Source organism: Trichomycterus rosablanca, chromosome 23 (assembly GCF_030014385.1).
Source record: "Trichomycterus rosablanca isolate fTriRos1 chromosome 23, fTriRos1.hap1, whole genome shotgun sequence".
NCBI classification, from domain to species: Eukaryota; Metazoa; Chordata; class Actinopteri; order Siluriformes; family Trichomycteridae; genus Trichomycterus; species Trichomycterus rosablanca.
The window spans coordinates 8,422,718-8,436,129 of record NC_086010.1 but is presented as its reverse complement, the minus strand read 5'-3'; the positions used below and the strand labels follow the sequence as shown (position 1 = coordinate 8,436,129).

At 37.8% G+C, this 13,412-nt stretch overlaps 1 protein-coding gene across 1 annotated transcript; it reads right to left on the bottom strand.

Annotated features, from left to right (window-relative positions):
- Nucleotides 1-3,188: 3,188 nt before the first annotated feature.
- prlh2 (prolactin releasing hormone 2) lies at nt 3,189-6,150 on the bottom strand. Its single transcript, XM_062985197.1, has 2 exons — nt 5,982-6,150; nt 3,189-3,385 (listed from the first exon to the last, which is right to left on the bottom strand). Exons 1-2 carry the CDS (start codon nt 6,148-6,150, stop codon nt 3,189-3,191), a joined length of 366 nt encoding a protein of 121 aa, XP_062841267.1.
- Nucleotides 6,151-13,412: the final 7,262 nt, after the last annotated feature.

The window sequence follows — 13,412 nt, the reverse complement described above, 5'->3', positions numbered from 1 at the left end:
CCAAAATACTGTTATCTATGAATTAACCCTTTGATGCACAACCTGGGTCAAAAGTGACCCGACTGAGTTTTTATCTTTTATATCTTTGCAATAAATTAATTTCATCACGCACTACATGGGTCATGATTGACACATATGTATTTAATATGGAATATTGACATTTGTATATGTTACTGCTACACATTTCTCAATTTAACACTGCTGCTTTTGTACATACTTTGTAAAAAAAAAAATTTTCTTGGGGGTGGGGGGTAAGTAAATACACAAACTTTTTTTTTTTTGCTATTCCGCTAGCACACCAGCGCCGAGATGCGGAACTCCTCGGTCCGGGTCCATTCTGTGTGGAGTTTGCATGTTCCCCCCCGTGTCCGCTTGGGTTTCCTCCCACAGTCCAAAGGCATGCAAGTGAGGTGAATTGGAGACACTAAATTGTCCACTAAATTGTCCAACTGATGAACCTTGTGTAATGAGTAACTACTGTTCCTGTCATGAATGTAACCAAAGTGTAAAACATGACGTTAAAATTCTAATAAACAAACAAACTGAACTCCTTGGTTCGAAACTCGGCGTTGCCTCCGGTCGGCTGGGCACCATCTAGCGATCATAATTGGCAGTGCCTGCAGGGAGGGATGACCGGACTATGTGGGCGGGGTCTTTAAACGCTGTGTAAGGACCCTGATTGGCATATAGAGGCACTTGCGCAGAGTGCATGGGTGGAAAAGGATTCCGTTAGGGGCTGCGCGTGGGTCTGAGGAGGTGTGAGCAGCAATATACCCACCTCAACTGCAAAAAATCGGGGATCCCCAGCAGCGGAAGACAAATTGACTACGCTAAATTGGGAGAAAATGGGAGAAAAACGCATAAAATATATGCAAAAACTAAATAATCAATGAGGTTATCAAAGGTTTAGGTTATCAAAAAAAGATTTAAATATTTTAATATTTAAAGATTTTAATTAACACTTGGAAAATTGGAAAAATGGAAAAAGGATGAAATCAGTTGATTTCAAAAGATACCTAAGAGATACTCAGCAATACATGAAATAACAGAGGAAATGAATACGAGTCGTGTTTAACCCATGTTGTGCATTAGAAGGGGTTTGCTTAGCTTGTGCATCAAAGGGTTTTTTTAAAGGCTCGTTTCAAATTTAAAACAAGTGGTTTCAGAAATAATTAAAATCCCAAGAGAATGTAATATTTTGACTTTATTTTATTTCCCAGGGAAAGAGAGGATGGGGGGATCCAGAGATTTACAGCAATGTATGTCTTTACTTCTCAATACTTGTTACTTGTTCAGTTCTTGCTGAAGTATTCCTTTACCATTACACATACTACATATGATATTCATTTTGATACATACAGTGGTGTTCAAAAAAATAGCAGTACAACACCATTAACTTGATAAATCAAAGTTTTTAGTAGAAATGCTATTTCTACATAGCAAAAAGTTTACTTGAAAGTGTAGTAGAGTATTGAAAACAAAACAAACCCAACAATTAGGACATGCATGCCGTTCATTCTGAGTAATCGAAGCATTGATTGAAAGGGGGTTGTTCAAAATAATAGCAGTGAGGAGTTCAATTGGTGAAGTCATTCATTCTGCAGAAGAACGGGTGTCAGTTTTGGCCCTTATTTAATGTAGGAGGGTGGCAAATATTGCACAGGTTGGTCATAGTGCATTTCCTTCTGAAATACTGGGTAAAATGGGTTGTTCCAGACATTGTTCTGATGAACAGCGTACTTTGATTAAAAAGTTGATTTTAGAGGGAAAAAACATACAGAGAAGTGCAGCAAATGATAGGCTGCGCAGCTAAAATGATCTCAAATGCCTTAAAGTGAAAACCAAATCCTGAAAGATGCAGAAGGAAGCGTGGAACTACTGTTTGAATGGATCAAAGAATAGCCAGAATGGCAAAGGTTCAGCCAGTGATCACCTCCAGAAAGATCAAGGAACATCTGAAGTTACCAGTGAGTACAGAAGATGATTAACTGAAGCCAATTTACCAGCAAGAACTACTGCAAAGTCCCGTTGTTAAGAAAAAGACGTGTCCTGAATGGGTTCAAATTTCCCAAAGAACACATTGACTGGTCCAAAGAGAAACGGCTCAACATTTTGTGGACTGGTGAAAGCAAAATTGTTCTTTTTGGGTCAAGTGGCCATAGACAGTATGTCAGATGACCCTCGAGCACTGAATTCGAGCCAAAGTACACTGTGAAGACAGTAAAGCATGGTGGTACAAAACTATGATATGGGGATGTTTCTCATACCATGGTGTTACGTCTATTTATCACATCCGAGGGATCATGGATCAGTTTAAATATATCAGAATACATGAGGAGATCATGTTGCCCTATGTCAAAGAAGAAATGCCCTTAACATGACAATGACCCAAAACATCTTGGTTACAGACAAACAAGATTGAGGTAATAGAGTGACCAGCCCAATCCCCTGACCTCAATCCCAGAGAGAACTTGTGGGCTGACGTCTGAAACACGTTTTTTTGAGGCAAAACCCAAAATTGCAGAAGAACTGTGGAATGTCGTCTAATCATCCTGGACTGGAATACCTGTTCAGAGGTGCCAGAAGTTGGTCGACTCCATGCAACACAGATCTTGAAAACAATTGTTATGCCACTAAATATTAGTTCAGTAATTTAAAGTAAAGTGAAACCTCAAACATTTTTTTCAGTTTATAGATACATTTTTTGAGTTTTTAAAGAAAAATGCTGGCACTGCTATTTTTTTGAACAGCCTAATATTCATTTTTCTTAATTTTCTGTAAAGGATTAACACAAACTGGCTAAATGTTGTTAATGTTTTGATTTAGAATTGAAAGTGTAGTATTTTCAGTGCATTTGCATTTATGGAAATAAAAGTTATTATAATGATTTTGTGCTTTATTCACTTTTTTAAAATCACTGCTATTTTTTTGAACAGCCTAATATTCATTTTTTTTAACATTCTGTAAAGGATGAACACAAACTGGCTACATTTAGTTAATGTTTTGATTTAGAATTAAAAGTGTAGTATTTTCAGTGCATTTGCATTTATGGAAATAAAAGTTATTATAATGATTTTGTGCTTTATTCACTTTTTTAAAATCACTGCTATTTTTTTGAACACTACTGTAAGTGCAGCTTAGTACTAGTACTTCAGGTAGATTTTAAAGGCTGGTCAGAGTAACATTGCTCAAGTGAAAGATTTGTGCACCTCCTCAGGGACTGAAGAGAAATAGTCTGTGCTTTGTTCTCTCTCAATGTTTCTGAGCACATTGAGCAACAGCAGCTCGAGAGTAGGATGCAGAGGTGTGTTGTTCTGACGCTTCCCAAAACGACCAATGGGTCGTACTCCACGGCCCACGTACCAGAATGGGTCGATCTCTGGACCTAAAGTTTGAGGTAAGAGAAGAGAAATGAAGGAATGAAGCAATAAAATGAGTCTAAAGCTTGTATATTACTGGACATTCTGATAATCATTTTGTTCTATTCACTGTCAAATTACTAATTTATTACCTATTTCTTTGTTAATTAGAAAAATGTGAATTAATATCAAAGAATCTGTTTTCCAGGAGTGCACTATGCCACTAAGCAGGACATATCAAATACTGTGTATACTATGATATGTCAGTACAGAGGTTTGGAATTTAGTGTCGCATGGTGGATTCAATCAATACAGTGGATGAACTGAGGTAATGAATAAAAAAAAACATGTTTTTAGCACTGATATTGTATTGTACGTTAGCTTAAGTCCCTGTATTAGACCAGCTGTATTTTAGCTTAGCCTGCCAATCAAAAAAGTGGTAATGATGCCGATAAATTCAATTTGGATCAAAAGAGCATCTATGCAGAGACCAGATTCAGGCAGACCTGTACAGGCTTAAAATGAACTAAACCCATAAACCTTGTTTAATTGACAGACTTGGATTGAGCTTAAATGGATTAAATTTAACTAAAAAAAGGTCCTGGGTTTGATCCCCAGGTGGGGCGATCCGGGTTCTCCCCGTGTCTGCTGGGTTTCCTCCGGGTGCTCCGGTTTCCTCCCACAGTCCAAAGACATGCAAGTGAGGTGAATTGGAGACACTAAATTGTCCATGACTGTGTTCGATATAACCTTGTGAACTGAAGAATCTTGTGTAATGAGTAACTACCGTTCCTGTCATGAATGTAACCAAAGTGTAAAACATGATGTTAAAATTTTAATAAACAAACAAAAAGGCTTACTAATTTCTTTATGAGACAGTTAAAGCCAGAATGATTTTATATGACAAATGTCCAAGTCCAAGAATATTTTAATACTTAATTACTTTATGATTATTGGGTAGTAACATTATGTCTTATACTGTCATTACATCAAAAAACAGTGCAGTTGTTTACCTACACTTGTAAGGAATGTACTCCCTTACTATTTTATGGCATTCTTGGACATTTTTATTTCTTCAGCTGTTTATTTCTTTTTTCATACGATGATGACACGTTAAAAAATATGCAAAAATAAATACGAACCTTGATATTAACTTTGATAACAACTTTTCTTGCTAGTGATTGATTTACTATAGCTGGTGACATTCTGTTCATATAAATAAGCCTAGTTTGATTGTGTTCATTTACAAGTACACAGAACATTAGTTCCTTGCAAAGGTCTGTAGGAGTGAAGGAGTCACTTTATATGAAGCAAAAATTTTCTTGTGTGGTCAGATGCATTATAAAAAGCAGCATAAACAGAATCTAAGGACTGTACACTGCAATGGAAAAAATAACGTTCCTGTTTCGAGGTGTTGAAGGTCCTGAAAGCAGAGACTAATTTTTTGAGGGCAACCTTTAAGTCTAAGATTTTCTATTGAGGAGTGAGACATTTATATTACATTTACATTTTCGACTTACAGTTGAGACAGTATACATGCAAGCAATTGAGGATTAAGGGCCAACAGTGGCAAGCTGGCTGATGTGGGGCTTGAACCAGTAACCTTCTGATTTACTAGTCCTGTACCTTAACTGCTGTGCTACCACTGCCCTAGTGACCATGTGAGACCATGTTCCAGAAGCTTGATTCATGACAGACCCAGTTCTAGTTGGTTCTGACAAACCATCCAGACAAATTTACTCTCAGCATAATGTGACAGGTTGGGTTTCCTTAGTGGCCTTTGTAACAGACCATTGTTCCATGCATGTACTTTTTAATTATTGCAATCAAACTAGCCGTATTTATATGGATAGTAAGTATCTGTCAGCTGTAGTCAATTATAATTACTGACAAGGCATTCCAGTGTTAAAATTATAGTACTTTCTACACCAGGGTTTTTCAAAGTTTATTTGCAAGTGTCTCGCTCTCTTTAAAATGTAACAAAAAGCCTCCACAATGGGGCGTTCGCATACACGTTTATTTGATTATTATTTTTTTTCTCTGTGACCCATTTTTTTCAGCTAGCGACGTTTGAAAAACCCTGTTCTATACTACCAAATTGTTTTTGGACAGTTTGTGTATTTCTGACTGTGTTTCTAAACTTTTTTTTTATGAAAATTCACAAACTAAAAAAAAAAATTAAAAATAAAAACAAATTTTAATCTGGGACTATTGGCTAAAAAAGTATGTTTTCTGGTATTCATTTAAACACGAACAGTTACATCATTAAAACACAATTAAATGCACTATATCAACAAAAGTATGTGGACACCCCACTTAAGTTTGTGTTTCAGCCACACACACACACACTGCTTCAAGGTGTGTAAAATCTATTTTTTAAATAAATTAAATGCTTTCATCTTTGTGGCAAAAAGACCCATATCAAAAGACCCTTTATTCTTTCAGCATAACTGCATTGCTGTACAAAATAAGATGATTTGATGAAACTCTAATGCCCTACACAGAGCATTTACCCCAAGCCCATTAAATACCTTTGGGATAAAAGCCTTCCCAGAGGGGGGTGTTCTCATACTTGTCCATATATTGTACAATACTGTCTGTAACCATAATTTAGTGACATACTTCTGTTGTCGACATTGTGAACGATGTGCAGGTCGTGCTCGACTGTGGTGCACTGTACACAAGTAGCGTTGCTGGACAGGATGAGGAGTGCCGTGATGAACACTGACAGCCAGTGTACATTACATGGACTACATGCAGGCACAGGGAGAAGAGCACTGGAAACACCCATAATGGAGGAGTGCTGTAATGCACCGAGGTGAAAGAGAGGAGACCTGGATCAGAAAGGTCATGATTAAACACACAAGTCTTTTTGTCATCAGCTAGTAAATGGTTACATTTGTGTTAACTTTATTTTGATGGGCGGGGATGGAGAGATTGATGGATGGATAGTGGAAGGACGGATGAATGAATGAATGAATGAATGAATAAATGAATGAATGAATAAATGAATAAATGAATAAATGAATAAATAAATAAATAAATGTAGATAGATAGATAGATAGATAGATAGATAGATAGATAGATAGATAGATAGATAGATAGATAGATAGATAGATAGATAGATAGATAGATAGATGTGTATATATATAATGTATGTACACATACAACAAAAAAAATTAAAATGATCATATAATGTAACTACAGAACGTCCCAATTTGTATTTTACTTTCTTATGCTTGCCTTAGTTTAAGAACTCTCACTGTGGTCACTGACTACTTTCTTGTAGGTAGCATAGTTTTTGTTCTTATTTCTGAATTATATATAGAGTGTATCATTCATGACAGGAACGGTAGTTACTCATTATACAAGGTTCATCAGTTCACAAGGTTATATCGAACACAGTCATGGACAATTTAGTGTCTCCAATTAACCTCACTTGCACGTCTTTGGACTGTGGGAGGAAACCGGAGCCCCCGGAGTAAACCCACGCAGACACGGGGAGAACATGCAAACTCCACACAGAAAGGACCCGGACCGCTCCACCTGGGGATCGAACCCCATAAAATGCATTTTATCAGCAAAAGTTTGAGGACACCCCTCCTAAGCCACATATACGTAGTGTATATATAGTGTGTGAATATATTCATACTACTAACTACAGAACATTCCCATTTATATTTCACTTTCTTTTAATCTTATACTTGCCTAAGTTTAAAAACTCTCACCATGGTCATTGATTATTTTTTTGTAGGTAGCATCATTTTTGTTCCTGATTTCTGAACTAATCTATTTCCCAGCTTCATCCATCCAATAAGGCATGTCAGAGAAAGGATTCACCTAATACATGCTTAGAGATAAAGACTATTATTGACATTCTGTGATATTGTGATATTGAGTATAATACAATAATAATGGGTTACATTTATTTAATCTCTGGATTTACCTGCCTACATAGTCACCTGCTTCAATTTGCAGTAAAAAATAAACGACTTATTGATTAATGATATGACAAGGCATAGTGGTGTAGTGAATGTTTAAGCAACCACAAAATGTAATGTATTGAAATACAGTCAGTCAGACATATATTGATGGACAGATAGATAGACAGAGATAGAGAGACAAGGATAGACGGTTGGATAGAGAGATAGACATACATGGTCATATATATTTGTCACTTGCGTGTTTTGCTACTTTTTCCACAACTTGGGGCACTTTATATTATGCAGTAAACATTTTTAAATTGCATTTATATTACAAATATTATTTATAGTATAAATAGTAACATTATTACAATATTATTTAAATTATAAATATTATATTTTATATTAAAAAAAAAAAATTATATATATATATACAGTATATATATATATATATATATATACAGTATATATATATATATATATATATATATATATATATAATTATAATATTATTATATTATTTATAATATTAAAATTGCTTCATTTATAAGAGTAGAGTTAACATAAAGCATAGTTTTTTGTCCTGATTTAATTCCAATTAATAATTACATACACTAATTATAATAATATTTCTTAAATATATTTCATGCATGCATGTTTCTTGAATGTAATTTTAAAGTTTAGATAAATCTGTGCAGTTCAGTTGGACTCACCTGTATATTCAGATGTTCACCCAGCAGCAACAGGTGTTGCAGAAGCAGCACTTTTCGTCTCCGCTCAGATCCACTGCAGAAACTCAAGGTATGACCCTTATATATCTCAACTGGTTTGTCTAATGTGCTCAAGGATGTGCTATTACACACGCATGCAGGGACGTAAACTTCCCTTTTCTTTTTTTCCCTCTTCATGCTCTTCCTCCCCTCCTCCCACTCTTGTTTCTTTGTCCATTACCCATCTGAAAAAAAAACTGAAGGTAGAGCTTAAAAGCTGTGAGCGTAACATGCCTACGTGCTCTCAACGACCAAGTTTGCACATTATCTATGTGATCAAATAATTATTAGTAATTATTAGTCTTTAGTAAATGCTTTGTCCTGATTAGGGTTATGGTGGATCTGGAGCTGACCCATATAGGGACAAGATACAGATACACCTAGACAAGGTGTTAAAGATGTGATGGACAGGGTGTCACAAGTAGGGGGCAATTGCATTAATTCATTCATTCTTCCTAAATAATGCTTTATCTTGTTCAGTGCCACGGTGGATCCAGAGCCCCTATCAGGAAGATGCATGGGAATGGCCATCACAGAGCATCAACCAATGGGGCAATGAAGAACAGCCTGTCCACCTACTTGCATGTTTTTGTTAGCTGGGAGAAGAACTCGGTGAAAAGACAAGCAGACAAAACATACCAAACTCCAAACAGGTACTAGAACAACTTTTTGGCAGTCAAATTATGTTCAGTTAGATTTAATTTGGTCTTTTGTTTCTTCTTCTCTGTCCAAGGTGCTCTCAAAAGTCTTTGCCAGCACCAAAGTTCAAAGACATAGACAGTCTGAATCATGAGCTCATTCATGCTTTGGGGGTTTCAGGAAGTCCCAGAGCCATAAATCTGATTCGCTATAAATGATCGTAACAGCCTAAGCTGGGTGTGTGTGGGTGTGCAAGTGTGACCTGTGCATGCGTTTAAGGGGGAATTAGCAATGCAGTTTTCTTCTGACCACCTAAACTGAACTATGCATATACACTGATCAGCCATATCATTAAAACCACCTCCTTGTTTCTACACTCACTGTCCATTTTATCAGCTCCACTTACCATATAAAAGAACTTTAAAGTTCTTCAATTACTGACTGTAGTCCATCTGTTCCTCTGCATGCTTTGTTACCCCCCTTTCATGCTGTTCTTCAATGGTCAGGACCACCACAGAGTAGGTATTTTTTGGGTGGTGGATCATTCTTAGCACTGCAGTAACACTGACATGGTGGTGGCGTGTTAGTGTGTGTTGTGCTGGTATGAGTGGATCAGACACAGCAGTGCTGATGGAGTTTTTAAACACCTCACTGTCACTGCTGGACTGAGAATAGTCCACCAATTAAAAATATCCAGCCAACAGCCCTGTCCTGTGACCACTGATGAAGGTCTAGAAGATGACCAACTCAAATGGCAGCAATAGATGAGCAATCATCTCTGACTTTACATCTAGAAGGTGGACCAACCAGGTAGGAGTGTCTAATAGAGTGGACAGTGAGTGGACATGGTATTTAAAAACTCCAGCAGCGCTGCTGTGTCTGGTCCACGCATACCAGCACAACACACACTAACACACCACCACCTTGTCAGTGTCACTGCAGTGCTGAGAATGATCCACCACCTAAATAATACCTGCTCTGTGGTGGTCCTGTGGGGTCCTGACCATTGAAGAACAGCATGACAGGGGGCTAACAAAGCATGCAGAGGAACAGATGGACTACAGTCAGTAATTGTAGAACTACAAAGTGCTCCTATATGGTAAGTGGAGCTGACAGTGAGTGTAGAAACAAGGAGGTGGTTTTAATGTTATGGCTGATCGGTGTACATTATACATATACAAACTCCAGTGGCTTGCACAGAACCCTGACCCCAACCTTTTTGAATGCCTTTTGGATGAATGAAAGCTTTTGGCTGACCAGGTCTTTGTGTAACATTAATGTAACTAAATGGGCACAAATTCCCAATAACACACCCCAAAATCTCATGGAAGCCTTTCCTGAAAGAGTAGAGGCTGTCAAGGGAGCCATTTCCAAATGAATCATCATGGTTTTGAAATGAGATGTTCAACAAACTCATGGTCAGATGTCCACTTTAAGCCATATAGTGCATTTTTAAATGCTGAGTGTATCAACACTGCATGCACAGACAGGCTTTCTAAATGAATTTCTTTCTGTTGTGTGGATGCAAGTGTTCAGAGTCTGACTGACATGTAAGGTTGATAAAGAGGCTCAGCCTGCTGGAAAACATTCAGCTGAATTACAAACTCATTCATGTCCTGATGGTCTTGGGACACCCAAAGCCATAAATCCTAGTTCATTCAACAAATGGATCGATCGCAGCATTGATTTACTCTAGTTTACTCTCCCTTAAAAACACCAGACTACTCCCATGTGCTGAGGCGTTCAATAGCACCCAAGCTGTGTGTGGGTGTTTGTATGTGAAAGCGCATGTGTTTAAGGGAACATTAGGAGCAGTTGGAACCCAAAGCAATGCAGGAATCCTCTAATCAACTAATGCAAGCAGTAAATTAAGCCCCTTGTAAAATTTCATCCAGCCCAGTTTGCACGTTTATTACACTGGTTCCATAAACCTTTGCACCATTTTACCATATCAGGGCACGCCTCCGTATTACTGGGTCCTGGTCTTTCAGACACATTCAGCTAAAAATGAGTTATATAAAATGCATTATGTGTTTTTTCTGTTCCAGCATGACCATCCCATATGCACAAAGCAAATTAGGGAGCATATGTGGAGAATATTCTGTGTCTAAAGAGGATTTGTGCCCATTCAGACAAAAATCAAGCACTGATGTATGATGGGAAGGCGTAGCGATAAATCAACATGTTAATTCATCCCAAAAGTGTTCAGTGGGGTTGAGGTCAGGGCTTTGTGCAGGCCACTCGACTTTCTCCAAATCTAATTTTTCAAACCATGTCTTTATGGACCTCTCTATGTACACAGGGGCACTGACATGCTAGAACATGAAAGGTCCTTCCCTAAACTATTGCTACAATCTTGGACTGATATAATGTATTTTAAATGAATAAATAAAGCTATTGGTACTGGATGTTATCAACATACCTCTAAACACCCTTCACTCATCTGTACTTCTCAAACACAGCTTATGTTATATGTATATGCCTATAAGTATTTGGACACCTGATCGTAAGCTTGTTGGACATCCCATTTTAAAAACAAAAGGTATTAAAATAGAGTGAGCTTTATGGGATCTTTTCAGCTATAACAACAGCCATTCTTTTGAGAAGGCTTTGATGTATGTCTGTGAGAATTTGTGTCCATTCAGTCAAAAGAGGATTTGTATGGCTGGGCACTGATGTTGGTCAAGAAAGCCTCAACTGATGTTCCAGTTCATTCCAAAGCTGTTCAGTGGGGCTGAGGTCAGGACTCAACCCCTGTAGACCTTGCTTTGTGCATGGGGACACACTCATGCTGGAACAAGGACCTTTCCTAAACTGTTGCTGCAAAGTTGGAACCATATAAATATATTTCTTTTGGAATTATATTTTTTAAATATAATTAATTACACTTGTTAATATTTGTAATAAATTAGAAAACACATAAATTCAAAAATTAGAAGGGGTGTCCCAATACTTTTGTTCATATAGTGTATATAAAATGATTTAACTATTTTGACAAATTTTTACCTAGGTCAAGCATTATCTGGCAATATTTGATGTTACATCTGTCATAAAATGTATTTGGCATCTCCATATTTGTAGCAATTAATTGTTTCTAGCACACCAGAGCCGGGATTTCGAATACATTGTATTGAATCCAGTGGCGGCTGCTGGTCTTTCAAAGAGGGGAAGCTCATTGTCGGCTTACATCATCAAATTTGTCAATTTATTTATATATAAATGTATAAATTCTCCTCTTTGTTAGTTTTCAAGAAAATGTCCTGAAATGGGTTGCAGTTTGTCTTCCGACTTCACTCGCAAAATCCGCGATGGTACTGAAGCTCCCAGCGACAGCTGTCAATCAAAACGGGATTCAGCCTTTCGACTGATCCTCCAATCATCTTGCAGAAGCTCAGCGTGCAGACCCGCCCACAGCCCCATTGACCCCCAGAGACGCTCAGCGTCCGGGGGCGGGACAAAATCGTGGCATTTATCCAATGACCGGAGTTTCGAAGTCCCGCCCATGTAGCCCCATAGAAGCAAAGAGACGCTCAGCGTCTGCGGGTAAATGCATTGACGCTCCGGGAATGTATGAGTTAAGTTAACAAAATCGAGTCGATTTGTGATAATTAGCTGATTCTGAACGAACTCGTCTTCAAGATGAACGTGTTCTAACGCATTTGTAGTCAATGAAATGTTAACACAACTGTACATATTTGACCATTTAATTTTTGACATTTTAGGGGAAGCTGAGCTTCCCTTGCAGTCTTAGAGAAATCGCCACAGATTGAATCTCAGCCCTACATGAACAATGATTGGCTGTTGTTCACAAAGTGGGACATGCTGGACCAGGGTTCCTCAAAACTGATGCAATTACGACCTCTGCTGGCTGATCGATGGCGTGTGGCTCTCCGTGCACAAGGCTGATCCGCATATGAACTCGCCTCATGCAGGTGAAAAGGTGCAGTCGGTACTGCACACATGTCGGAGGGGGGCATGTGTCAGTTGTAAAGCTCAGTCAGCAGTGGAGGGTTGTATCGGTAGAGGTGAAGAGTAACACAATCAGGGTAATTGGATACGACTAGATTAGGGGAGAAAATTGGGGGGGGGATTGGAAAAAAAAAGATAATAATATTACAATGTACTGTACACGTACAAAAACTACAATTTTACACTATTAAGCACTGTTAAAGTTTTTTCTTTTTAATGGTGATTTAATATTTGTATGGATGGAAGTTGTGCTCACGTAGTAAAATAAACTGTACCTTGTAGTTCTCCTTGTAAACATCAGAGACAAAAAATCCAATGTTTATGCCATTCCACTTTAAAAATAGCCATCTGCATTTCTTCCGCTTTAAGGAAAATTGATTTTGCTGGATGTCATTATGGTGACTCAGTAATATTACTTGCGCTGTCCAATAATCAAAGATTGACCCTCATGTCCTGTTCACTATTTGCAGAGAGATGGTCTATAAATTCAGGTCCTCTATTGACTGTTATTCATTTATTTCCTTTTCTGTTTTAGCATGAAATTGTCTCCTGTAAAAAGCACGCTCTGTAAGGAAATGGGTGGTGTGGACGAATTGGACTAGCCTGCACATTCTTGAGATAAAATAAAAGGCAACTTTCAGGCAGACTTATCACTGTCACTGCCTGCATTTACTAGTGTTTTTGGGTTACAAAAGCTAGTGGAAAGCTTACTAGATGAGTGAAAGCTAGAAGCAAAATAATACCACAAATAC